This window comes from Tenrec ecaudatus, chromosome 10 (genome assembly GCF_050624435.1).
Source record: "Tenrec ecaudatus isolate mTenEca1 chromosome 10, mTenEca1.hap1, whole genome shotgun sequence".
Lineage (NCBI taxonomy): Eukaryota > Metazoa > Chordata > Mammalia > Afrosoricida > Tenrecidae > Tenrec > Tenrec ecaudatus.
In genome coordinates, this window is record NC_134539.1 from 46,283,911 (window position 1) to 46,309,737 (window position 25,827).

A 25,827-nucleotide genomic window follows, 5' to 3' on the forward strand; every position below is an offset into this window, starting at 1 on the left:
GTGCCTGAGATCTTCTAAGCCACAAGCAAGGAAAACTAAGGAGCCCTGGGTGGCGCTGTGGGCAAGTGTTGGTCTGCTAACCCCAAGGTTGATGGTTCAAACCCGCCAGCTAACCAGAGGAGAAAGGTGAGGCTCTGCTCCCATAAAGATCGGCACTGCTGCCAGGATCACTGGGGGGCAGTGGGTTTGGGTTTCCAGTGAGTGGATGACTCCAGCGTGTGCAGGGCAGTGGCGTGCTCGGAGAGGGAGGGAAGGGCATTCTCTTTCCACCTGTGAGGCCCCATTTCTTGAAATGGATGGAGAAGTCATCCAACGATTCCTTTGCAGGGTGGTGCCTGTGCTCCCTGGGGGCTCTAGAGCAGCAGACGTGCATCTGTTACCAGCCTCTAACTGGCACCCTGGATTCCTGATGGAAATTTCTACCTGTCCTAAGGAAAGGTCTGTATTCATCAGACCAACCTTACCATGTGTATCTGCATTGCTGTTGGCCTGCCTTCGGATCCATGGAACTGCGTCTCCTTTTTGCCCCACCCAACAGTGATAAACTTGCCTAGAGAACAAATTAAGAACACGCAAAACAACCAATAGGTAAGTGAATTAAAACGACAGCAGTTTCATTGTTATTCTTCATGCGCAGTCACCAGCCATTACCTAGATCCTCTCGAAAGCCTCTCAGTTCTGGACTGAGCAGCAGCCAGTGTCAAATAACCCTATTTTGCCTAGAGACCCAATGGCTCACAGCACTCTGAGTAAGCCAGGCACTGCCCCTGGCTTCTAGGAAGCATCTCTCCTTGGCAGTGGACACTCAGTTGCTCGGGCTGCTCCTCCACCCTCAGCTTTCCTCTGTTCAGTGCACTTCACCCCACACTCAGCTCCAGCGCTGCTTCCCAGGGAAGCCTTCCCTCTCCAAGTACCTCCTCCCTTCCTTCCTCCCCTCTCACACTGCCCAAGCATTTCACTCCTGTACTTGGGGACTGCACAGTGGGAAAGCTTGCCTCTCCACACTGCCCATGGTCGGCAACACCAAGCACCTAGTCGGCTTCCCAGGACTGACTTAGTAAATGATTTCAGAACTTTGAAGGAATGGCTGCAGTTTCCTAAAAGATTTTCAGAGCTGATGAAGTAAGACGGCATGAGATTGGACCTCAGCAAATATTTAAATCCCTTCTGCCCTGCCTATCTCCTCAATCAGGCCAGCGACCAATGCCTTTACTGTGGCCAGAACACCGTCCACTCCAGAAGCCATCTCTTCACCTTCGGCACTCCGCCAGCCTCAGTGCCTACAAGGCCTCGGTCGGAACTCAGCGGAAGCTGTTTCTGCACAGGGCGGATTAAGGCCTTGTCGGTAGATCCGAATGTCAGCCTTTTCCCGACCTCTTGTTTTCCTCTCCAGGATGGTCTCCCAGAGGAGCTAGTCCCACTCTAGCGCAGCAAGATCCAGGGGACGTGACCCACCGTTAGTCAGGCCCCAGGTTACTGACAAAGGAAGCCAATCTCCAGACCTGTGGGGCCAGCAGAGGGCGCCTTTTAAGGCCTGAGATGGCCAAAGGGCCTACCAGCCATCTAATAAGTGGGTTTAAGTTTCATAGCTCCTTGGGCTTAGGACACAGTGATCAATATGCAAATAAATGATCAAAACTGAGGTGGAATTCCAAGGGCTGCAAAATGCTTCACCCAGGTTGTACTCACTTTCGCCAAAGTCGTCCTGGTGGATTTGCTGCTCCAGGATTGGTTCAAAGTCTTTGGTCATCATAATCAGGGTCTGCTGACCTAGGAGGAGCACCAGCAAGGGTTTCCATGGCGTGTCATGAACGCGACATCCCCAGCACAAAGCTACAGAGCTGAGGGAGAAGGCTGACAGTCACAGCAGGACACGCGGGCTCATTTATATGCCCCGATGCTCGCGCCACGCCGCGCGTATTCTCAGCTCTCCTGCATGCAGAGCCCTCGGAGCCTGCGCTGCTGGAGACAAGGTCAGTTGGCGGCAAGCTTACCTGTGGCCAGCAGCACCAGCTCTTGGTCAGGACTCCAACTCATGACAGAGATGCCGCTGGCTACACTCCCAACACACTCCAGCTAGACAGAACAGGGCAAAGGGAGAGTGTGAATCGCCAGCACCTATGTCAGCATCTACTCTGACTTTAACCAGAACAAATGAAGGCAAAGTACGCAACATGGGTTTACTAACAAACAGTGAGAAGCGGTGTTAAGAGACGAGGCATGATGTTGGGCACAGGGATGAGAAATGACAGAGCTGTCTCAGGAGGAGAGAAAGACACTGGAGGAGGGTTAGGGCTGTAACCAGGGTTCTCTGGGAAGCAAAGGGGAAGCTCAGAATGACACGTGACCGGGGAGTCCAGGGCAGTTTTTCTTAAAAAGCAAGAACAGGGCTGGGAGAGCGAGCTCACCAGGAAAAGCAGTGTGGAGGCAAAACAGTAGTTAAAGTTCAGAGGCAAAGGAGCAACACAAGTGTCCATGGCAATGGGTGCGATGTGTGTGGCGGGGTTGGGGATGAAGCTGATGGGAAATGTGGTGAACAAACAATGTTAGGTTTTCTTGGGCACAGTCAGGAGCAAGACCGTTGTCTGGCCACAGAGGGGCTGAATGTGCACCACTGAATGAGTCACGTGTACAGAAGGAGTTCAAAAATCAGGAAACAAATCCTACCAAGTGTTGGAAAACAAAAGCATGCCTTTTAAACACAGGGAATGCAGTGCCTTTACACTTGATGGCTGCAGTACCCCTACCCATAAACTGAGACAAGGACAGCTACTCCTGCACGATTATATGCTCAGTTCCCTACATCTGGTGAAGGGTGTAGTTGTGTATCTCTATTAACGGTTATAAAAGGTTGAGGGGGAAGGCGTCAGATTTAGACCACCAGGATTCACACCCCCCTTTGAAACTATGTAACCCTGAGCTCTTAGTGCCTCAGTCCCCTCCTCTGAAGAACAGAGAAACAAGTTACCTCCTAGGCTGGAGGGAAGAGTAATGTAATTTGGCATGGACTGCCCTTAAGAGAGTGTCTGGCACACTGTAAATACGTAATATATGACGGCTATTACCACGCTAATGCCTATGGTGACACAGTCGATGTTAAAGAGATCACAACTAACAGGCAGTTATGGAACATGAAGAGTAATCAGGCATCGGACCCATCTGTCCACATGTAACTCACAAAGCACGCAAAGGAGGCTCATGGAGGGGGCTCTCCATTTGCAGAAAGTCCATATAATGTGTACGTTTATTTGTGTAAAAAAGAGTCATTTGACATCACTGCTGTTAAGTTAAAGGTAGAAACCCAGAAATTCAATCTGAGGGCTTCTGCCTAAGAAGAGACAGAGCAAATGCCCGGGAAGTTTTAAGATAGGCACATACTAACTGTGTATTACTTCATATCTATAGTTCAGGGACTCGAGTTAACTGGCAAGGACATGTAATCAGTACTCATTACAGAAAGCTCAAGTTATATAAACATTCCAAAGATTTTCTAAATTGAGAAAGAAAGGTTATAACTCAAATTCAGATTCTAATAATAGGTGATATACGTCAACCACACAAGAATGGGACGGTGTGTTTATATCTACATGAAAGAAAAAAGACAGGCAGGTAAAGCCCATCCATCCTCCAAACTTGGACTATCTTCAGCGTTCCGATGAACAGATACCGGAGGCGAATGCGGAGCTTTGGGAGAAGTCTGACACGCAGCTAACGCCGTGCCCACGACTTTTTCTGTAGAAACATCCACTCCACTGCGGCTACTCGCGGGAAAGCAGCGGCACGGGGCTAGCGCCTTGCTTGAAGGCATGAATGCTCCTTTCCCAGGGAACGCCCTGCCCCGCTCACCTGGTGCGTGCTGAGATTGCAGAGCACAACGTCCCCAGAGGCCGTGGCCACGCACACCGACTCCTGATCCAGCAAGTTCTGAATCCCGACCAGGCGGCCACTTCCGTCCTCTGGGAGAAAACCTTCTGCCACCAATGAAATTTCATTCTTCACCTTCCACCAAAACACACACCAAATTAGTGCAGTCTCTTCTCACACAGCGTGTGCCATTCCAAAACGCCTTTCTCTAAACTGAAACCTCGATTTCCACTTCAGAAATAGCGCAGATCCACCATCTTTCCCAACGGCCATGCCTAGCGCTAGCATTCTCCACCACGCACGTACCTCTCTTGCGACGGGGTCTACTTCGAGCAGGCCATGTTCGGAGCCAACGAGCACTGTGCCTTGTTCCGTCCAGAGAGAGAAGCACTGGGGTGTCCCTGGAGCTGGAATGTCCCTGAACTCCAGGGTCCGAAGCAACTTTAGATTTCGCATGATGGAGCAAGTCCCAAGACAAGCACACTTATCTCCTGATAAACTATTTACTCCTACGAGAGAAAGGAAGAGCTTAATGATGACAGATGACAGAACTCAGAAGTAAATGATTGAGGGGAAGCAGGGAAGGGCTGGGAAGTGATGTGGCATACTTCCGGTTGGGCTCCGGGGGAGAAAAATGAGGCTTTCTAATGAGGTACAGCCTCGGAAACCCAAAAGGACAGCTCTGCCCTGTCCGCTAGGGTCTCCATGAGTCAGAATCAACTCTCTGGCACCAAGAGGGAGAGAAGGGGGGAAACGATCTGTGTGTCACCGAGAGGCAGCGGGCTATGTGAACGTGCATTGCATACCCCCTCAGGGATGCCAGGAGGCAGCCTGACCCACTCGCTGCTCACAGCCACAGTCTCCGAACCAAAGGTTCACAAATCCGTTTGGCACGCTTACTCCTGAGGGCCAAGATTCTTGATTTCAGTGTGGATTCTTTAAGGAAGATTTAGTCATCAGTTATTCCTTAGGCAAAGTTGCAAAGAACAAAATTAATGGGGGCCTATTTTTGCTTTGCAATATAAACTTATCTTTATAACCACACAGAAAACCAAGACTGATTAAAACTATATGAAAATCTCTATGTGTATGGACTGGCAGCTGGAGAGAATCTGGAATTGAAGACTCCACTATCCTGTTGTTTGTGCTATGAAGTTACACTGACTCACGGCGACCCTGTCCCTGGGATCGGGTTTCCTCAGCTCGAGCCAGGGTGGTGTAGAGGTTACACGTGGGACTGCTAGCTGCAAGGCCAGCAGTTTGAGATCACCAGCCACTGAGGGGAAAAGATGGAGCTTTCTACTCCCATGAAGAGCTTCAGTCTGGGAAACCCACAGGGGAAGCTCTACCCTGTCCAAAGGGTAGCTTTGAGTCAGAACTCAATGGCAGTGAGTTTGGCTGGAACCTTTAAGGAAGCGGATCACCAGGTCTTGCTGCTGCAGAGTTGCTGGGGAGGTTCAAACTGCCAACCATTCAGTTAGCAGCCTCGGGTCCACTGAACATCCATCAAGGAAATGTCTAGCAGCCCTGGTGATTCAGTGGTTAAAACGGCTTGGAGCCCCTTTACAGAGTCTTGCTACGGGTCAATAATGGGCTGACTGGCAATGGGCGGCGTAGGGACGGACACTCTACCAGACACACGCAGCCAACACCCCGAGCCCTCAACTCACTGAGAACAGAGCCGCGCGACATGAGCTCCTTCTTTCTCACGAATGGGCAAGGGAAAGAAAGGGAGTAGGTTTCAGGAAGTTAGGAGAGGATCTGAGATTGCCGTAACTCTGGAGGGATGTTTAGTATGTCTGAGAACTGAGAAAAGTTGAGTGAATGAGGCCTGAGGGGGAGGTTGGAGATCGCAAAGGGCGTGAAAACTGACCTTCCGAGGACTTGTGCTGTCACACCTTTTTACTTCCTTATCTTCTAAGAAGTGATACTCCCCAGGATTCGCTCCCTTTCCTTCCCTAACTTCCTGAAACCTACTTCCCTTACCCATTTGTCCATCCATCTCTCGGTTACTCATCATGCCCTTGACTACAGCCAACCGGATCTAACTGCCTAGACCAGGGCCTCCAAATGCACTGAACCCACGTGCTCCAGAGCAGGGACCGACAACCTGACACTCAAGAGCCGCATGTGGCACATACATGCTGCTCTGAAATAAAACTGAAATTTTTTAACGGAGATTATTCAGATAATGGTTGTTTCATTTGTTTGAAAAATATATTTATGGCTCTCGAATAATTTTAAAATTGTTGTGAAGGCATGGATTGGCTCTTCCATCTCAAAAGTTTAACAACCCCTGTTCCAAAGTAAGCAGAGAGTAAACTGTGCTAACCACAGCTTGGTGGGTATACCCACCAGCTACACCAAGGGAAAAGATGAGGTCATTCGCTTCTGTGAAAACTGACAAAGCCCAGGGAGCCTTACATGGGGATGCTATGAGTCGGAATAAAGCAGTGGGAGGTTGTTTGGATGTTATCACAAGGCTATCTCACAAGCATATGGAATTCAACCTGGGATCCAACCAGGGAAGGAAAGAATTTCCTACCAAATGACCCTTGGCCTATTGCCCTGGAGTCTATTTCAACTAACAGGAGCCCTGGAGGGCAGAGCAGACTTGCTCCAAGGCTGAAATACTTAGGAAAGTGGAATGTCACTTGCCACGTCGTCCTCCCAAGATGCAGTTAGGGGTCCAACCATCGCTCGAGCTGAAACGTCATTTTCTTTTTTGTTCGCCCTTTCGAACTCATCCAACTACATCAAATCGAGTTTCCAAACACACAAGGGCCTTCATGTCCTGGCCCCTGGAGAATCACGGAAGCAACCATCAAGTCACTCAATATGGCTGTTGGGAAGGGCAACTCGGGGGCACGTATGATGCGTGTCTTCGATCTGCCTTCTCCAGCCTCCTTTCCTCATTCCTGGGATTTGCAGCTACCATACTGAACTACTCACGGTTCCCTCTGTGGTTCCAAATGTACAGTTCGGATCCCCGCGGGACACAGCCCCCAATCCTACCGCCCACTGTGTAGCTTCCATTAAAGACGGGCTGAGCATTTACTTGTCACCTGTAAGGGGCTGAAGGTTCAAGAGGGTGCTGAGAGTAACCGGAGATCGGATTGAACGGCACAGGGGAAATCAATTCCCTGAAAAGGTCCCATACCCAGAAGAGACACACAGCGCAGTACCCAAACCTCTGTAACCACTGCCTACTACTATGGACCAATTCATTCGATTGGCTTTCAGGGGTACATCCATCTTCTGCAAGGAATCTAGAGGCTGTACCCTTGTAGTTGGAAGAACGCAAGTTCCTGGCCCATGCCACCCCCACCCACCCCCCATCCCATGGTCACCGGAGAAGCCTGCAGGCTTCAGAAAAGTAGTGCACCCCATATGAATGCCACATTCCACTCCCAGACCCTCAGCAAACAGAAATTGGTGCTCGGGGTCACTTTCATCAGAGCACCCCTGATCAGAGCCCGGGACCCCTTGCCCGCTAACCTAGGTGGGTGTCGGGGACTCTCACCTGCCCGCGCTCTGAGGAACGAGCCTCCCTGGGAACGCGTGGCAGGCCTCCCGGAGTCCGCCGGCCTGCGCACGCACCTGGCTCACTGCGCAGCTGCCGACCCCTCGGGGTGCACACTGGGACTTGGAGCCACCAGGCCCCTGACCCCAAGGTGGAGGGCTGAGGAGGGATGACGGGCGCGACAGTGACGCGCGAGCCAGGGAGCAGGACGGACACACGCTGGACTTGGAGGACGGCGGGGGCGTGGCTGGAAGGGGTGTGGCCAGGAGGCGGCTCTCCGTTCTCCGCCTGCCCTAGTGCGGGAAGTCTCCCTGGCCACCCGCCCTAGTATTTAGTCCCCGCTCTGCGCGGGGCTAAGCGTTGGGCTGTTGGTCGAGAGGTGAGCCGGTCGAGCCCACTCGCCGCCCACCAGAGAAAGCGGAAGCAGCCGGCTTCCATAAAGAGTCACTGGACACCTGTGGGGCAGCTCTCCTCCGTCCTACAGGGCCACTGAAAGTCGGAGTCACCCCCAGGCAGTCAGTCAGGTTTCAGGCCTGCAACTTCAGAATCTCGTGGCTCGCAGCGGGAGGCGGAGCCGGCGCGCCTGGGACGCAGCGCGCGTGCGCGTGACGTCAGCGGCGCGCCGGAAAGGCGTCCGCGCGGGGTCTGCAGGGAGGAAGCGCTTGATCCCGGGAGGGCGGGGTAGCCACGCTGCGGGTCGCCATGGCTACGGAGTCTGCGGCCGCGGCGCCGTCCATCCCGTCGCTTGTCGATCGGTACTTCACTCGTTGGTACAAGGCTGGTAAGCGAGAAGCCGCTCGGGCCTGCGCACCGCCGCGGCCGCGTCGGCCTGAGGCTGGGGGACCCTGCAGGCGCTCGCCCGGCGCTTCCTCCTGGTCAAAGGGACTGGATGGATCGCTCCCTTTCGCGCCCAGATGCTGCCAGGGACGTTTAGGGCCTGGCCTATGCGGGGCATATTTCAAGGTTGCTTGCGGGAAGAGGAGTAGTCTAAGATGATGTCTGCGAGCTAGGTAAGGGCAGGAACTCGGTGCTTTAGTGGCTGGCAGTTTGGGAGGCGTCGTTGTATTTTTGCCCTGCCCTTAATGCCACGTAGACATTGGAGATACATTACAGTGTATAAGTGGTCACATTGTACTAAGGTAGACAGGTAACTTGCACCATTTGTGTGACGGTGGTGGCCGCGGCGGTGAGGTCACCAGGGACCCATGCTCTCCTGGTAGCATGATCATTGAATTGGGGGATACAGAATGCTGGCTCATGAAATTAATCACCTTCACTGTGTAAGAATGAATCTGGGTTAGATCCTGTAGGTGGTTTATAGGAAGCCTTTAAGTGCATCTTTTTTAGGGAAATGTGTCTCCAATCCTGTAATTACTGTAGCTCTATGAATCAAAGAAACCATATTGGCTGCATGCATTTGCAGAACCTCTAAAAAATTTTCACGTTGCCATTGAAAATGATGCACGGGTGCCCGTACGCGCGTGAACACACACACTCACAGCCTTAGAATAAGCAGTAAATATTGATTCAATAACCACCAGACTCATTTACTTTTTCTTCTAGATGTCAAAGGGAAACCCTGTGAGGACCACTGTATATTGCAGCATTCTAACCGGTGAGCAGATTGAGGTTTTAAATGCACTGATTCTATTTCATTTTTTCTCCTGGTGGTATAGCCTGAGAGTCTTGGATTGAACAAAGCCAAACCAAACAGACTCAGTGCCACGGAGTCCATTGTGATTCATAGCGGTCTTACAGGTCCGGGTTGAATCGCCTCTGTGGGTTTTCAAGGCTACACATCTTTGCAGAAGCAGAGTGTAGTGGTTGGTTCACCATGTGCCTAGCAGTTCAAGGCGTAACCCACTATGTCTTGAGGGGTCCTTTTGGATTGAACAAATGTCTAATAAAGTAATATGTTCCACTGTGTGGAAATGATGTTATGGGAGTTTGGTTGGTAAAAATTAATCTTCCACCACCTAGTGAATCTTAATGAGCCTGATTACCCAAATGTCCACATGGGGAGCCATACCCTCAGTCGGCTGCTACTTGAAATAGCCAGCCTAACCACTGAATTGCCAGGTCCCTCAATGGGCTGGGGTAGAGGCATATGCTGTATCCTGCGCTTACTGACGTGCCTGGGGTCTGCCTTACATCAGTGGCACCACAAAGGTTTTGGTAGCTTGGGAAGGGCATTCACTCGGGTGCTGCCCTCTTTTTGTTAATGCATTCCTTATTCTCTAGTCGTCCCCCAAGAGTAGCAGAAGGAGAATGGGGGAAATAATAGTTTGAGGAACAAGAAATCCTTGTGGAACAACAGATATCCTTGTGCAAATAGGCACGCTGGGTTATGGGAGGAAGCGTGATACCAAGCAGTAACATAGGATCCATTTGTTGCTCCTTGTAGAATCTGTGTCATCACATTGGCAGGATCTCATCCAGTTCTTCAAAGTGGAAAAACAATCGAAAGCATTTCCTATCAGATCAGCACCAACTGCAGCAGACTTCAGAATAAGGTCTCTGGGAAGTTTAAGCGGGTATGTTCCTGTGATTATTTTCTTAAATTCTGCGGTCATCTACTTAAATCTTCTACATTCTCAGTAATGACAGATCCAGCCTGCAAATCTCATAGTGTATCCTTAGCTTTCTTCTCTGGCAGTGTAAGGCACTCGCTCTCAGTGTACTCAACCCTAAAGATATTCTTTTTTTTTTTACCGAAAACAGCACCACGTGGGTTTATTTGTACAACAAACAGCACAAGAAGACACCAGCGCCATGCAGGCAGCAGCCCAGGGCTCACACCAGTCCCTCTCGCCCTCACAGAGAACTCTACTTTGTGGGAGCCTGGGGGCCTTTGGGAGCTTGAGCTGGGGCAGGGGCGCCTTTGGGAGCTTTTGCTAGAGTCGTGGCCTTGGCTGGAGCATCAGCCTTGCTTTGTGCCTTGGCCTTGGGCCGGCAGAGCCTCAGACCCTTGGCAATACGTGCCCGAGCCCGCTTGCCAAGCTTGGGGTGGGCATTGTAGGCCAGTCGGCTGAGCTTGCGGTTGACGCCCATTGGGATCTTGGCCTTGACCTCTGTGGGCTTCACAAGATCCTTGATGGCCTCAGCGCGAGCAGCCGCAGCCTTGGCGTTGTTGGCCTGCATTTTCTTCAGGCCCTTCTTGTTGTGCTTCTTGGCGAAGCGCATGTTCCTCAGGAACTTGGGGTCCACCCCCTTAAGAGATTCGTATCGTTGTGACCGGGGTTTTTTGATGCCGTTTCTGTGCCATTTCCGGGATTGGTTGTGCGTGGTGTGGTTCTTGGATCTGGCCATGTCTGCACCGACGCCTGCAGCTCCCGGAACGCCAGGGACCGGAAGCTAAAGATATTCTTTTAAAGAAATTCTTAAGACCAAAAAAATCCGTTAACATCATCTCTATTTTTACCCTGAGGAGGAAAGGTAAGTATTTGAAAGGACAATACTAGTACTAATACAAAGAAATATTTTGTCCCTTCTAGTTTTAAAATCTTGTATGATTAGTAAGCCAGTATCAAGTAAAAAGAAAATGTTTTGAGAATGATGATGGCAACAAGTGTGCAAATGTGCTCGACACAATGGATGTATGTATGGATTGTGATAAGAGTTGTATGAGCCCCCAATAAAATGATTTTTTAATAAAGTCATGGTTCTGCTGCTGCTTTGAACTGACCAGTTGTGGACCAGCCCCAAGAGGAACCCCCAACACCTCCTCCCCAAGGTTGGGGGTGGGCACAGACTATCGTGTTTGAAATGAAGTCGGCTGGGAAGCAAAGACAATTTGGTTCGAGCCAGAGGCTGTCAAATATCATTTTGTGTGGTAAATGAAAAAGCACTCAGGCTCCCCGGTTATGGCGCGCGGCGTCTCGCCTGACATGCCCCTGCTGGCTGTAGCAAAAATGCCATGGAAAGCCAGGACAAGAGATGTTGGGACAGATCTGCCTCAGACTCTGGTGCCCTGAATTCCGCTGAATATTGTCAGGACCTGCCCCCAGTGCTTCCCTGAACAGAGCGCAGGGAACGGTGTCCGTGTGCTACCATGTAAACGCACATACTCTTGAGTACTTACTTCTGGCTTGTAGGACGGTGGATACAGGATTCTTATTTTACTACTGAAAACTTTCATTTTCCTCAAAGTGCGTTTTACATCAGAAAAACATTCAGAAACTTCGAGTGACGTTGGTAGCATTCCTTTAGCTGCGGATTCACATGTAAGGCAAGAGTCTTTAGCATTGGCCCACATTGCCGCCATACTTGGGCATGTGGAGTTATGTATGATTGGTGGCTTTTGGAATCTTTATACGTGGCCTTATGTTACATTTTGTCGGTGGCTGGTAAAGCGTGTTTTTGTGCAGTGTGTGAAGCTACCAACTGCACATTGACCCACTCGACTGGCTCTGTGAGGGCGGGCACCGTGTCCCGTCTCTCCATTCCCGACAGCAGCACTCAAGATACCAATGTTGACTCGTCATGGACTTAGATCACTCACGATATCAATGTTGACTCTTCCTGGACTTAGATCATTTTTATTGAAAAGACCCTTTCCAGAGATAGAACCTGTTACAACTCTGATGACGGCCTCTTACAGGAAACTAAGCATGCGCCTCAATTCAATTCCCCTCTGATTACACAGGGGGCACAGTTTCTAACAGAACTCGCACCGCTGTGTAAGATTTACTGCGCAGATGGAGAAGAATACACTGTCTCTAGGTGAGTTATTTCCAACTACAATTTAAGGGAAAGAGGGAGGTCCTTTCATCTTTCTAAGACATGTGTGTCCGTTTTAAACAGCTGTGTTCGAGGACGGTTGATGGAAGTGAATGAAAACATTCTCCGTACGCCATCCATTCTTCAAGAGAAGGTAGGGCGGCAGGACGGGGGATCGGGTGGGTGTGGCCCCTCTGTACCGTCTAGAGGACTTCTGATCAGAAGGGAGTGTGCAATGCGGTTTCCTTCCCAGCCGTCCACTGAGGGCTACATTGCAGTCGTCCTACCCAAATTTGAAGAAAGCAAGAGCATTACAGAAGGGCTCCTGACACAAGAACAATATGAAGAAGTGGTGGGGAAGCGCATCCGTGCCTCCACAGCTCCGTCGTGAGGACGGCACATGGACCCATGCGGCTTCACTGCCAGCCTGCTGCAGGGCAAGCCTGAGCCACCATTTGCCAGCTGTCCCCTCCACCTTTGTTTTCTACAGCTCAGACTCACCCCAGCCAGTTTTCTTTTCCTCTTTCATGTCTTTGTTCTCATAATTGACAAGCCACCAAGACCTCTGGGTTTTATTTTTCTCCAAATGCACTGAGGGGAAAGTTCAAACACGAGTTTCACGTGGCAGATTCCTTTTACCCATCCTCCTAGTGCGCAGAATACTGCATGTTGACATATTTGAGTGTTTTAGCATCGTTCTATTTTTGCCTCTTCTCCACCATTTTGAGATTCTAAAACATAAAAAACCTGCTGGCCTTTGATACTCAATCTGCTTCAGTCTGGCACCACCAAAAAGTCTATTCCAAGTCACCAGGGACACTGCCTTTTGCCTGCTCACCCCACTGGGTGGAGCGTGCCCCTTCTCTCCTCCTGCTGCTGCGATGGTGTTCCTCTGACACGTGGGGGCCCCAACGCTGACTTCCTGGGGTTGTTGGCTGCAGTACAAACTGGTCGTCCTTCAGTCTGTGCTATACTTAGGGCACCAAACAAAGCCTTCCTGAGGACACGTCACTGAAGGGCAGATGTCACAAGATTAAAAACCAATTGTGGCTTGAGATTAGATACTTAGTGAATTTCAGAAAAAATGGTTTTCATTAAGGGCTAAAAAACACAAGTACATGTTTTTAAATAAAAGAATTATTTAATACAGAAGTCACGGTGTTCATTCTTTTTGGTTCATAGGTTATCGAAATTCTAAGTTACTCCTACCCCACCATGTTAACATTTTCCTTAAGAAAACCCTCTTCAAATACATAAGAAGTATTTTGTCAATAAGACCAAAATACAAATGTTCAATTAAGAAGAAAAAACATGCTTGTGTGTGCCAGTGTCATTTTCCCCAAATATGTCCACGAGACATGATACAGGGAATTGATTCTAGAAGCACCTACAGTGATGGTACGAGCCGTCAACTCAGAGCAGCCCCATGCGGGGTTTCTGGGCGGCTCGGCCAGCCTCTCCTGCAGAGCCACTGGTGGGTTTGAGGGCCAGCTGTGTGCTTAGCGGGCAAATGCTTTCTCAACAGCACCCCCACGTTCCATGATACTGATGACGCTAAGCTAACAACTGGCTCGTTCCCCTTTGGTATCACAATGAGTATTGAAGAGGGATTGTTTTAGGACAAAGATTCTGAAGCTGCTAAATGAATTGTATTTCTATTTTACATATAAAGCCACCTCATACTTCCCCATTTCTAAAATAACTTTTACTTAAGAGAATAATATTCTCGATAGTTTTGACTGCTTAAACATAAAGGTCATTGCCGAGGCTGAATGTGTAGGAGAATGAGCAAGTTAGATTTGACCAACTCAAAATACACACCTTTAGATGCCTTATCCCTGAGCCCTTTGACAGATCTGAAGGTTTAAAAATGAGGGGATTCATGAAAGATTTCACTGTCTTTCAAAGGCCCCTTGTACTTACTGGTCTATCTTTAAGGTGAGTCCACTAGAACAGAATTCAAATGGAAATGAAACAGTTTACTTTCGTCAAGCCCTGGTGCGGTCCTGGTTATGCACTGGGCTGCTGACCACGAGGCCAGCAGGGGACCCCATGAGCCACTCTTCTACACCACTCGGGTCTTGTCCTTGCCAGGTGCTGTCAAGTTGGCTCCAGCCCAGTGACCTCTGAACCACAAACACACCAGTTCCAACACATTTAGGATCTTCCTCCTTTTCCACTCACTACCAAGCCTGGTGTCCTCTGCCGGGACTGGTCTGATAACCTGTCCAAAGTACATGAGGTAAAGTCTCGCCACCATCCTTTCCTCGAAGGAGCATTCTGGCTGTGTTTCTTCCAGAAGAAATCTGTTCTGTTGGCAGGCTACGGTACTGTCAGTATTCTTCACCAGCACCGTAATTCAAAGGCACCCCTTCTGCCGTTTTTCTCATTCCTTGTCCAGCTGTCACATACACAAGAGCCAGGAACATTGCACCAAGGGGTTTTTGTGTGTTTCCCTTCAGGCAGTGCGCTTGTTCCTTACTTGCAGATAGCAAAGGCTGTCCTGGACTGTCCTGAGAATCCTAAAAAAGCCTTCCCATCCCCCTACTTCTTTTGGTGCTCACAATTCAAGAAGTGCAGAATTCTTCAGGGAAAGGCTACTAAAAACAAAAACACAACCCCAAACTTCCTGCCAACAAGCCCATTCTAACTCAGAGTGAGCCTCCACAGGATTTCCAAGGCTATAAATCTTCACAGATTTACAGACAACCTTAATTTTTTCCCACCAGTTGATGGGTTTGAACTGCCAACCTTGCAGTTAGTCCTCTAGCACTCACCCGACAGCACCATTGGAGCTCCTTAGGGAAGAGTGAGAGATGCAAACACTACCTTCAGATGTGTATAGGCCCAGATGGAGGATATGCCAAGAAACAACAGCTTCACATTTTGTTAAATTTTTGTTTAATAAAGGAGGCTATGATTTTGTAGCAATCCGTTCTTACTTGCTCTCATAGAAACATGAAGTAACTGAAGTCCAAAACAAATTCATTGTATTATATGACAAAGAAACTGAACCAGATCTTTCAAAGCATCCCCCCATAATAACAAGAACAGCTATATATTTCTACTATGGAAACATCTAAAGGAGCGTGTTTACAGTGAACATTCCAAAATAAAACCACTTAAATAAGATGAATGATTACTCGGAGTTTATTTTAAACAGCGTCTTAGTTCCATAGTTCTCTGTCTTTTACATCTTCCACTCCATCAATCACTACTAGAGGGAAAACTCAGAAGGTATTTCTTAAGCCAGTAACATAGTCTTGATTCCAGCTAGTATTCCGGGCGGGCCCGCCAGCTGTGCTGGAACTGCGAGCTAAAGATAGGCACCTCTGGGAAGCTCCTCTAGGAGTCTGCGCCGGGAGCCGGGGACCAGCTGGGAAGAAAAGGGCACATCCGGCGCAGTCCGTGGTTCCCGGGGGCCTTGCTGTGGCCACGGGGACCACCAGCAGGGATCACCTGGGACAGAAGGTGCAACAGGGGAGCCCTCTTCACCCTCGGCGCACAGAGGGAGTAAGGACAGCCCACAATCGACCAGACCTGCACACCAGCTGAAAACCTGTGCTGCAGGGCAGCTGCCAGCACACGGCAGCTCGAGAGCCACGTGCGGCTCTTCTGAGCACGTCCATGTGGTTCTGAAGTGAAATGGAAAACATTTCAATGATATTATTCAGAAAATAGTTATTTCATTTGTTTGTGAAAATATACTTATGGCTCTTGAATAACTTCTAAATTGTTATGAGGGGCGGGTTTGGCCCTTCAGTCTCAAAAGTTTGCTAATCTCTGTTCTAGATGATGATGGGAAGAAAGGAGACTGCTAAGATCGGCTCATGCCGAAGGTGAACATGTTCAAAAAGCATCTTTGGGTGACAGGGCGGTGATATTTGGTGTGGCTTCTACAGCGCGTTCTTGGAGGCAGTGTCTCCCTTTAAAGTCACACTGCAAACACAGTAACAGCAACTACCCAAAAGCTTCACAATCGGTATTATGACAAGAAAATATCGTTTCCTTAATAAAGTTGTGGAAATTCTTACAAAGGCTCATTTTCTTTCTAAAAATGTCAGGTTGGCTGGAAGAAGTTCCAGAAATCGGATCCCAAAAGCTTCTCAAGGTTTACCATCCACAGTGTCTTTATCTGTAACCGAGGGCCATCTGGTTTCCACCTGAAGTTGGAAAGAGTCAAAATCTATGTTTGCTTCTCTCAAAAAGATTATGCTAAATTAGGGCCATTATTGCGCATTGTTCTTGTAACTACTTCAGATTTTAAAAGTGGGTTTGAAATAGAAGAGCGCATCTCACCTTCTTCAGCAGTTTACAGCAGAGGGAGAGGAGCTGGATCAAGCTGCTCATCACGGACCTCGCCTTTGTGATGCACTTGTCCACCTGTCGCGTCAGAGTGTACAAATCAGGGTCTAAACGGGACACTGCCACCAAGGCATCAACGAGTTAGCTCTAAGATAGTACCACCTCCCCACTGTGATATATACATGAGGTCACACGGCTGGCACAGTCCAAATGCCCAAAAGCAGGGTATGGAAGCCCTGCCTGTGCGGAATTGAAACCTTGTTATTCGGGAGGTAGGGGTGTGCAGCCCAGCGCTCCCAGGTTACATGTATGTGCAAGAAGCTCACGGGTTGCTCCCTGAGGTCCATTATAGCAGCCGCACAGTGCGTGATGTTTGGAGTCCAGGCAGGCATGCGAAATGGAAAGTGTCCTGCTATGGACACTATTAGTACCTTATTCTGGGAGAGGGCGGTGGCTGGAAGCCAGTCTGATCAAAACAGATGTGTGGGGATTTCTAGAGAATCTACCTGAAGAACCCACCCTCTCTTTTACCTTTAGAAACACTTTATTCGGCAACGGTGTCTTCGTTATTGTTTGCAGTTGGTGGCACACAGGAATTAGCTTGTTTATTTCCAGGAGAAGCATAAGCTTGTCATCATCTTTCAGCTGAAATGTAATTTAGAAACTTACAACAAAATGCCACTTTTTAGAGCTTAAAAACCTTCATAACTTAGTAATATGGAAACATGACACCACCATAAACACCAGGCAGACAGAAATGCATTACCTGTTTTGAGAAAGCTTGTACACTTGCTGCAAACCGTAACCCCTCTGTAGCGAAGGCCTGGTGGGAAGGACAAGCATCACAATTCAGTAAGGAGTATACTCATTAATAATTTCTGTAAGAGAATTTTAACAGTAGCACCACAGCATAAAACAACCTGCTGTTGAAATCCTCAACTTTTGGTAATATCTAGGAAAAGGCAAGAATGTAACTGTTCTCGGAAGATTCCTGGACCTGACGCAGAATGGCCCGCAGGAGCGGCTCCTCTGGCCGGGATGCCTCCAGCTCCTACGGCAGGTTACAGACTGCGGGGGCTCCCCCAAGTCAGACACGCTCAGCCCAGGGGTTCACAACAGTCCCCCTGAGAAAGGGCTGCTGAGTCTCAGAGCTTGAAGTCAAAAGGGGGAGAATGCTTCCAAATGAGCCAGGAAAGCTTGTCACCTAAACATATTTCTGAACTAGCCAGGTCAGAGTACCAACTGAGCCTGGTTCCTACCTAACAGTCGGGTTAGAACTTCCTGGCAAGGAGAACAGTATGGTGAGGAGAAACCGAAAAATAGGGCTGAGCAGACCACAGGATAGTTTAAAAGATTGTTTTTAAATGGTGTGAGTTTGGTATAAGAGATAGCAGGTATTATAGATTGAATTATGTTACTCAAAAAGCTATGTTGAAGTCCTAATGCCTGGTACCTTGGAGCCTGATAAACTGACCATCAATGATTCCAAAGTCTTCCCCGCCAGATGAAAGTATCCTATCACTAGATGCACGCCTTTTACACCTTACCTCTAGTTGAAGAGTTAAATCCTGGGAAGTTCTCAGTGGCCCCTCTCCTCTGAAATAAAATTAATAATTAAAAACATAAGAAAAAGTTATTGCCTGGATATTAGTTTATAGTATTAAAATTTTAGAGCAGTTTCTGTTCTGAAAGATCCACAATTTGGGGTAACAATGTGGATCAGACTAATCAATCATATTGAATACACCAATAATAAATAGATTTTATTTTTTAAGGAATTTTAATATATAACATTACTTCTTTGGATACTTTTTTAAGCTGGCATAGACATGTTAATTTTATAATATACATAAACTTAAAAACTCCTGAGTTATACTTTTTTTACTTGTCCTCTTTAACATTTTCTTTTATGTGAGGGCTTCAAAAGTTCATGGGAAAATTCCATTATCTTTAATTTCCATTTTCCCACTACGTTTGTGAAGCCCCCAGGCCCTAAATGTACTTCATAAATACATGATATTGTATAATGTGCCTTACTCATAAGGCCTTTGATGTGCAGAAGAAAGAGGATCAAGTCAGGCAACACCCATCTCTAATTCTATTTTCACAAGGAGGCCTAGTGCACAGTGGAGAAACACAGAGCTGCTAAGGAATAGGCTGGGGACTTAGACCGTGCCCGATGCTCACCAGGAGGAAGATGAATCCGCTCCTCTCAAGATGTACGGCCTGGGCAACCCTACAGGCGGTTGTACTTTGCCGCTGTGAGTCAGAATCAAACCAAGGGCACACACAATAACACAATCTCAACTAACTCAGCTGCCTAACTTTGATAGGACATATCATTTAGGCTTCAATTCTGAATAAAATAATCATAATACTTATGCTAATACTTTCATCTGAAGATGAGCAGATAGCACATTGAAAATGACCAAGAATTAAGAAATCTACAAGAGCAAATAAAGCTACAGTAAGTCCCCAGTTATGAACATCCAATTTATAGACTAGTTCTTTAAAGCAATATCATTTTGCCCTCACTTTGCATCAATAAGAAGCCCTGGATACATAGTGGTAGGCTGAGGTACAGCCTCAGAAACTCACAAGGACAGTTCGACCTTGTCTTATGGGATCACTATGAGTAAGAATCAACTCAATGGCAGTGCGTTTCATTTTGTGTTCTGAATCGACTGGAGCAACCCTTACTTGAAACAAACTTTTCCGCACAGTCACTGCCCTTGCTCGCACGATGGACAGTAAGGCTAACTAAGAACTGCCGACGGACAGTAAGGCTAACTAAGAACTGCATGCACTTCCACTGTCTTAGCTGCAGGTTTGGCTTGAAGACACATGGAGCTCTACAGACATTTAGGAAGAGATTTTGTTAGTGACCCAAGCATTAAGAGACATCACACACACACACACACACACAGAGCCATCACAAAGGAGGAAAACGGAAGCAGTAAAGTAGGCACGAATCAGAAGATGTGGAATCTAGGAGGAATAAACCTATGAAGAGCTGTGAGACTCCAACAGTCTCCCTCCAGAATGATCCATCTCGAAAGAGTAGACAAAAGCATCATGAAGGAAGGGAACCTCTTAGTCAACATGCACTTCTCCCTCCTCCCCGCTCCTCCCCTTCCTTCCACATGAACGAATCCCCACTACCAAACACCCTTGCTTCTCTCTGCCCCTCCCTTCCTCCTCCGCCACACTCCTGCTTTGAACACTTTGAAGGAATAAATTGGAATGGCAGCCCTTTCCTTTCTCCTTTTCTCTTGGAGTTATAGTTGCCTGGGGGAGATACCTCTTATTTTATAGAGTGAGATTATAAAACTTTCCAGGTCTAGGTATAAGTCTGTAGCTATAAATTACATTCTCTAATATCTGCTTTATCAATTACAAATGTGACCAATCCCACATGCCTTTCTTTTGCTTCTTTTTCAATCTGTCCAGAAATGCCCTGAAAAACCAGTGCTGATTACTGAGTCCCACAGTCTATACCATTTGTAGAAACCGTAACTACTTTAATCCAGGTCAAATCACTAAAAATGAATTACATCTCAGAACATGGAAACAACTACAGGCATGTAAGTAAGCTTTTCAAAATCAAAATTATAAGGAGATAAGACAGAAACTTTGGAAACAAAATATTTTCAAAGTTTCCTAAACTGGAAAAGGTAAATTTCAGGAAATGAGTAAATCCTAAAGTCACTCCTTGAAAAAAATTGAGAATAGATTATTGTGTAAATAAAAGAAAATTTAGTGAAGTAGGATTGACGGGAATGCAGTAAAACAGTGGAACAGAACAATTCACAAGGCAGCTCCAGAAGATACAACAGTAAAAGATCAACTAGACTTAGAAAAACCAAGAGAGAAACATACTCAGCATTTCTCAAGCCAAAAGAACAAAAGAAAAAAAGACAAGCCTCAAGAGTTACAAAATCTTATGGACACGAGGGCTAAGGAACTCCTGATCCAAATCACGGTATCTTCAATCGCCTCATAGGCCCGTAAAAGTTGGACACTGAATAGGAAGATGGAAGAATGATGCAGTACCATTACCTGCTAAAAGGACAAACAAGTCTGTCTTGGGGGAAGTACGGCCGGAGTGCTCCTTAGAAGCATGGGATGATGAGACTTACCAGCAGAGACCAGTCCCTGGAAAAGGACATCACGCTTGGGACAGTAAAAGGGCAGTGAAAAAGATGAAGAGGCTCAACCAGATGTACTGACACAATGCATCAAACAAAGCAATTGTGAGGATGGTCTAAGGCCAGAAGTGTTCACGTGGTCGCATATAGGGTTACTATGAATTTTCACTGATTTCAGCAGCATCTTCACAACAACAAGAAGGTACAGAACATTGAATGATGCAGGAAGCATCAAAAGATGAAAAGAATATACAATTACTGATTCCAAAATGAATTGGCTGGCATTCAACCATGGTACGTATTGATTTCAACAAGGCAATTTGATCGAGAGTCTTGTAGTATGGGCAAGATGGAGGCTGCAGGTTAGGTGATAATAAAGTTAGGAAAATGCTTTGATACCGAATGAATGCTGATTCATTGATACTTAGCACTCTACTGCTACTGGAGTCTCCACTGGTATTGCTCAGAGCTCTATTTTTTAATCTGTAGTTAATGAGTCTCTTGGCAAATATATAAAAGTCATGCTTCCTAAGCTTAGTGATGTTGGCTGGGGGAGAGAACTGGCATGCAAGAAGCCAAAAAGCAGGATTCAAAATTATTTCAAATTGATGGAAAGAATGGGCACAAACCCATTCTAAAGAATTATAAATCTAGCGGGGAGGGAGGGGGAAAAAAAGAGGACCTGGTGCAAAGGGCTTAAGTGGAGAGCAAATGTTTTGAGAATGATGAGGGCAATGAATGTACAGATGTGCTTTACACAATTGATGTATGTATGGATTGTGATAAGAGTTGTATGAGCCCCTAATAAAACATTAAAAAAAAAAGTGGATCAGAGGAACTAAAAAAGAAAAAAAAAAGAATTATAAATCTAATGCTAATTAAATGCCTTCGTGGTTCATTCATTAAATAATTCTTATTTGAATCACCAATCACTAGCTTAGTAATCTCACACAAATCACTTGTACCACCCAGGGACCCTAAACTGTTGTAAAAACGACTTTTAGTCCTTTTACTACACATTTGATGTTTAAACAATCAGTCACTTAACATAGCAGTTTTCCTTTACGCCAGATATTATTATACTAACTGAAAAGGCTCCAAGTGTAACTCTCGTTACCTGGTAAATAAACACAGGGAATAGGCCATGCTGGACAGATTCCGTCCATAGCGAACAATCTCATTCTCCTCATCTTCCCACTTCTCAAGTTCACAGTCTGCGTCGGAGGTGAGCAAACCCAGTTTAAGCCCAAGCTTTGCTATCCTGGCTTGCTCCTACAAGGCACACATTTTAATCACAATGACTTGGCCATTACTGATTGAAAAGGCATGTTAGCTATGAGCATGAGCGTAATGTAGAGGAGCAGGCCTTACCTCGGAGTCTGGTTTGTCTGCCTTTAATGATTTCAGGTTAGCATTATTCTTCTGTAACAAAAGATTAAAGTATTTTTTAAAAGCAGTACATTTAGTTATGAACAAACTTAGCAATACAAGCATAACTAACATTATTTCTAATAACCGAAAACAAAACAAAACTCGATTCTGACTCAGTGATCATACAGGGCAGACCAGAATTGCCCAGGGGTTTTCTGAGACTGCAGCCTCCTCTTTCTCCCACGGAATGGCTAATGGTTTCAAACTGCTCATCTTTCGATTAGCAGCCCAACTGGTAATCACTATGCCACCAGAGATCTGTATTGTGATTAGTTAAGCAATGCTAAGTGGTTTAAATCAAATAACCGGTTACAAACACTCTCTACCAGTCTGTGGCTAAGGAGCCCCTGTGGCACTGTGCGTTAGGCGTTGGGCTGCCAACTGCCAGGCTGGGAAAGATGAGTTTTGGAAGCCCTGGGGAGCAGTTCCTCCCCAGGCTTGCTATGAACCGGCATTGACAGGATCACAGTGAGGAAGGCGAGGCGAACAGGTGCTAGAAGTGGGGAAACTGGGCCAGGGAAAACAGGCCAGAGCCTGTCCTACAGACGTGCCCTTCTCTTCCACACTGCTCTTTCAGCAGGCCCCAGGGGCTGACGGCCTCTTCTGTGCAGTATTCAAGTCCAAGTACTCCATCCTCAAACCTTCTCTAGCCTTCTGTTGCAGTAAGATCATAAAGTTTGAATGACTCACAAGGAAAGGTAATATTAAACATGGTCATTAAGTGTAATTGCCCATGTTTTTCATGTGTGATGCTGGGATTAAATTCCTTTAACCGATGTGTCCGTGGAAGGCTAACTCTCAGCACCCAGTTCATCGAAAGGAGCCCTGGTGGCACAATGGCTAAGCGCTCCAAGGTGGTGCTGCAGGGAAAAGCCAGGGCAAGCTGCCTCCGTAGACAGCACGACCCGGGGAAGCCTCTGGAGCAAACACTACAGCCGGAGCTGCCCTGAAAGGACAGTCCCCGTTGAGGATTCCTCCCCCACAGTGGGAGCAGTTCCAGCCTGATGGTGGTAGAAGCAAAGGGGTCAGAGATACAAAGAGCCACTTTCATTTTTTTAAGGAAACATCTCTGTAAATGATATATACATACACTGAGTACATCATTACGCACATGCACAGAAGCATGAAACCAACCCAAAGCCATTGCCCTTGAGTTGATTCCAACTCGGGGTGACAATACAGGGCAGAGTTGTCTCGAAGGCTGCGATCTTTATGGAACAAACCCTGGTAGTACAGTGGTTGAAGCATCCAGCTGCTAATCGCAAGACTGATGGTTTGCCTCCACCGGCCACTCTGCAGGAGAAAGACCACAGCCTTGCAAAGTCGGGGCAGCTCTACTGCTGTACAGGGGCAGAGCCAACCAGATGGCAATGGGCTTTTGGAGCCTTTTACGAAAGCAAACTGTCCCATCTTTCTCCCAGGCTGGTGGGCTTGAACCACCCACCTTTCAGCTAGCTGCCAAATGTGCAGCCCCTGCACCAACAGGGCTCCCCCAAACAGTACGAATTATAATAAAGCAAACGCGTACTCATTTTGCTTAGAAACAGATCATCTTCAATACCGCTGTGCTGGCAGACAGGGGACTTCAAAATGCTGATGGAAAAGTGTCCTGGTCTAACTCCATTTCCCCACAAGCTTTCTGAAGCCTCCTGGTCTGTTTCTCAGTATTTTTTGTTGTTATTGTTGTTCCCTTATGATTTTCTGGCCACTATTGCAGTCTCACTTAGAACACAACCCCTTCGGGCCTCTCCCAGGGAGCTAAGAGCTCGCATAACATGGTGCTTTGGAGAGTTTCTAATTTTCTAACACAGGAGAAACAGAAGATCAGAAAACAAAAACGGGAAACTATAATCTCTCTATCACACAACTATCCTTATCAGCTGCCTCTGTGTTCGTTAGAAAATACAATCAAATGGTCAGTGACCTCTGCGTGGGTCCTCCCTGTATGATCACATCCTACTAAGATCATCTTTATCTTCTTCCTTGGCCCAGTAGACTACAATAAAGCATCTGAGAGAGTTAGGAATGCCCTCAATGTTTTTAGTGTTTTATTTTATTTAGAATGTCATACCTCACCTTATTCTTTTAAATTACACTGTTTTCATTTTTCATTAACTTTTACAAACTAATTATTATTAAAATGTGTAATGGAATCGAACAGGAGAAATCCTGAAACAGAAAATAAGACACCTTATTAATGGAACCAAACGTGCCATCTAGTGGACACTGTTTAACAATGCAGTCAGAGGCAAAACATTTCAACCTCTTCATATGAACACCCCAGCTTTGCTTCCTGGCCACTGTAAAACAAACTCACTGCCATCTGGTTGATTCCACCATGCTCCCTAAGGCGAGGAGCCCTGGTGATGTAGTGGTTACACACTGGGCTATGATTCATAAGGCTGGCGGTGCTAAACCACCAGATGCTCCTAGGACCATGCCTTGCATATGCATGGCATACTTTGATCCGTGCATTAAGTAGTATGGAAGCTTTTCAGTAGCAGAAAACAGCTCTGTGAATTTTAGACCCAAGAGAACAGCAACCCAAAAAAGGTCTGACCTCAGGTTACGACTTCTTAACTAATCACAAAGTCTGTTTCCTAGATCCTCAGCTCTCCAAACCAAACAGAAATAATCAGCGTATGCTTTATATCTAGGCTGCTCCTGAAAATAATGAGACTCTCACTATCCCAACTTGGTTCCAGAGAGGCAATTATTTGAAGTGGGGGGGACTAGCGATGGGTAATAATATAATTGGAATTCTGATTAAAATATCTGAAATGGATAAAACTCTTCTACTTACCATTGACTTTGGAAGTGAAAGGTAGCCATACTTCTCCCCTACAAATAACACACAAAACTTGAAACAAATTTTCCACTTCATCTATTTTCTCTTATTTATATCTTACTTTAAAAGTTATTTTTAAAAACAAATATTCTGAATACATCCATTTTGGTACTTCAGTCTTCCACATCATTCACGGATAAGGTGTGCGTTGATTAGTGAATGGGGTCGCAGCGGTCCTCATCAGCTGCATCTCTAAGGCGGAAGGACAGAACTGTCTCCCTGGGATTTGCTTTCATGACTCCCAGCTTTACTCCCAGTGACAGTCACCTGCCTCGAATGAAACTGGATCCCTCTCTCGGCTAGGTCAGTGTCATGCTTCCTTCCTTTCCTGCAAGCACCAGGGCAAGTCTGTCACAGCTAACCGCATCGTGCTTTCCCCCAGGGCGACGACTCTGGTGTGGAAGGTATGGAGGTGAATGGAAGCAACTAACCAGTCTCTTTCTTAGCTGTGAACCACAGCACAAGAAGCACAAACCATGAAAAGTAAGGAGGTGTAAGGCCCACTTTCTCTTCCTTCCCCTGTGACTGTTCTAGCTCTAGATTGTCCATTTATAAAGGCAAGCTACAATGGTAATAGATTTTGGGGTTTTTTGGGTAACTAGTTTGTGCATCTAAAGTAGGATGACTCCTGATCAGATGTGAACAGTGACTGTCTCTTGATATTTAAAAAAAGGAGACTGCTTAGCTATATTAGGTTGCACCACATGAAATTGTTGATCACAATGATCTACATTAATCCCCTCCCTGGGGAACAGACAACAGAAAAGTGGGTAAAGGGAGACATCAGTTAGTATAAGACATGGAAAAGTATTAACAATTTATAAATCATCAAGGGTTCGTGAGGGAGGGAGGGGCAGAGGTGGGAGGGAGGGAAAAATGAGGAGCTGATACCAAGGGCTCAAGTAGAAAGAAAATATTTTGAAAATGATGCAACAAATGTAGAAATGTGCTTGACACAATGGATGGATGGATGGATATAAAAGCTGTGA

The 25,827-nt window shown here is 46.9% G+C and overlaps 4 protein-coding genes across 5 annotated transcripts in view; 1 reads left to right on the plus strand and 3 right to left on the minus strand.

The window, feature by feature from the left end:
• ELP1 (elongator acetyltransferase complex subunit 1) overlaps positions 1–7,979 on the minus strand; it is a 58,184-nt gene extending 50,205 nt beyond the window's left edge. The window contains exons 1-6 of one of the 2 annotated variants that reach the window (XM_075560281.1): positions 7,843–7,977; positions 4,171–4,373; positions 3,847–3,999; positions 1,995–2,076; positions 1,690–1,770; positions 465–550 (exon numbers count right to left, since the gene is read on the minus strand). In XM_075560281.1, the coding sequence (XP_075416396.1) occupies positions 465–550; positions 1,690–1,770; positions 1,995–2,076; positions 3,847–3,999; positions 4,171–4,320 (552 nt within the window). In that variant the 5' untranslated portion in view covers positions 4,321–4,373; positions 7,843–7,977. Of the gene's footprint in view, positions 1–464; positions 551–1,689; positions 1,771–1,994; positions 2,077–3,846; positions 4,000–4,170; positions 4,374–7,387 lie in introns of both variants that reach the window. The other variant, XM_075560280.1, reaches the window with a different exon arrangement.
• Positions 7,708–13,258, plus strand: ABITRAM (actin binding transcription modulator). The gene is made up of 6 exons (XM_075560283.1): positions 7,708–8,168; positions 8,951–9,002; positions 9,792–9,921; positions 12,033–12,109; positions 12,191–12,260; positions 12,360–13,258. Exons 1-6 carry the CDS (start codon positions 8,090–8,092, stop codon positions 12,495–12,497), a joined length of 546 nt encoding a protein of 181 aa, XP_075416398.1. The 5' UTR covers positions 7,708–8,089; the 3' UTR covers positions 12,498–13,258.
• LOC142459088 (large ribosomal subunit protein eL29-like) lies at positions 10,199–10,722 on the minus strand. Its single transcript, XM_075560284.1, has one exon. It carries the CDS (start codon positions 10,694–10,696, stop codon positions 10,214–10,216), a length of 483 nt encoding a protein of 160 aa, XP_075416399.1. The 5' UTR covers positions 10,697–10,722; the 3' UTR covers positions 10,199–10,213.
• A 1,975-nt stretch (positions 13,259–15,233) lies between the features above and the next one.
• Positions 15,234–25,827, minus strand: part of CTNNAL1 (catenin alpha like 1) — a 46,173-nt gene continuing 35,579 nt past the window's right edge. Inside the window, exons 12-19 of the mRNA XM_075560282.1 lie at positions 24,794–24,831; positions 21,931–21,981; positions 21,677–21,831; positions 17,959–18,007; positions 17,178–17,234; positions 16,943–17,056; positions 16,406–16,489; positions 15,234–16,269 (exon numbers count right to left, since the gene is read on the minus strand). Of these exons, the coding sequence (XP_075416397.1) occupies positions 16,213–16,269; positions 16,406–16,489; positions 16,943–17,056; positions 17,178–17,234; positions 17,959–18,007; positions 21,677–21,831; positions 21,931–21,981; positions 24,794–24,831 (605 nt within the window). The 3' untranslated portion in view covers positions 15,234–16,212. The remainder of the gene's footprint in view (positions 16,270–16,405; positions 16,490–16,942; positions 17,057–17,177; positions 17,235–17,958; positions 18,008–21,676; positions 21,832–21,930; positions 21,982–24,793; positions 24,832–25,827) is intronic.

Coding starts and splice junctions, on each gene's coding strand:
- LOC142459088 (XM_075560284.1), bottom strand. CDS start 10,696: ATGGCCAGATCCAAGAACCACACCACGCACAACCAATCCCGGAAATGG.
- ABITRAM (XM_075560283.1), top strand. CDS start 8,090: ATGGCTACGGAGTCTGCGGCCGCGGCGCCGTCCATCCCGTCGCTTGTC. Junction 12,110..12,190: donor GAAGAATACACTGTCTCTAG/GTGAGTTATTTC, acceptor CGTTTTAAACAG/CTGTGTTCGAGGACGGTTGA. Junction 12,261..12,359: donor CATCCATTCTTCAAGAGAAG/GTAGGGCGGCAG, acceptor TTTCCTTCCCAG/CCGTCCACTGAGGGCTACAT.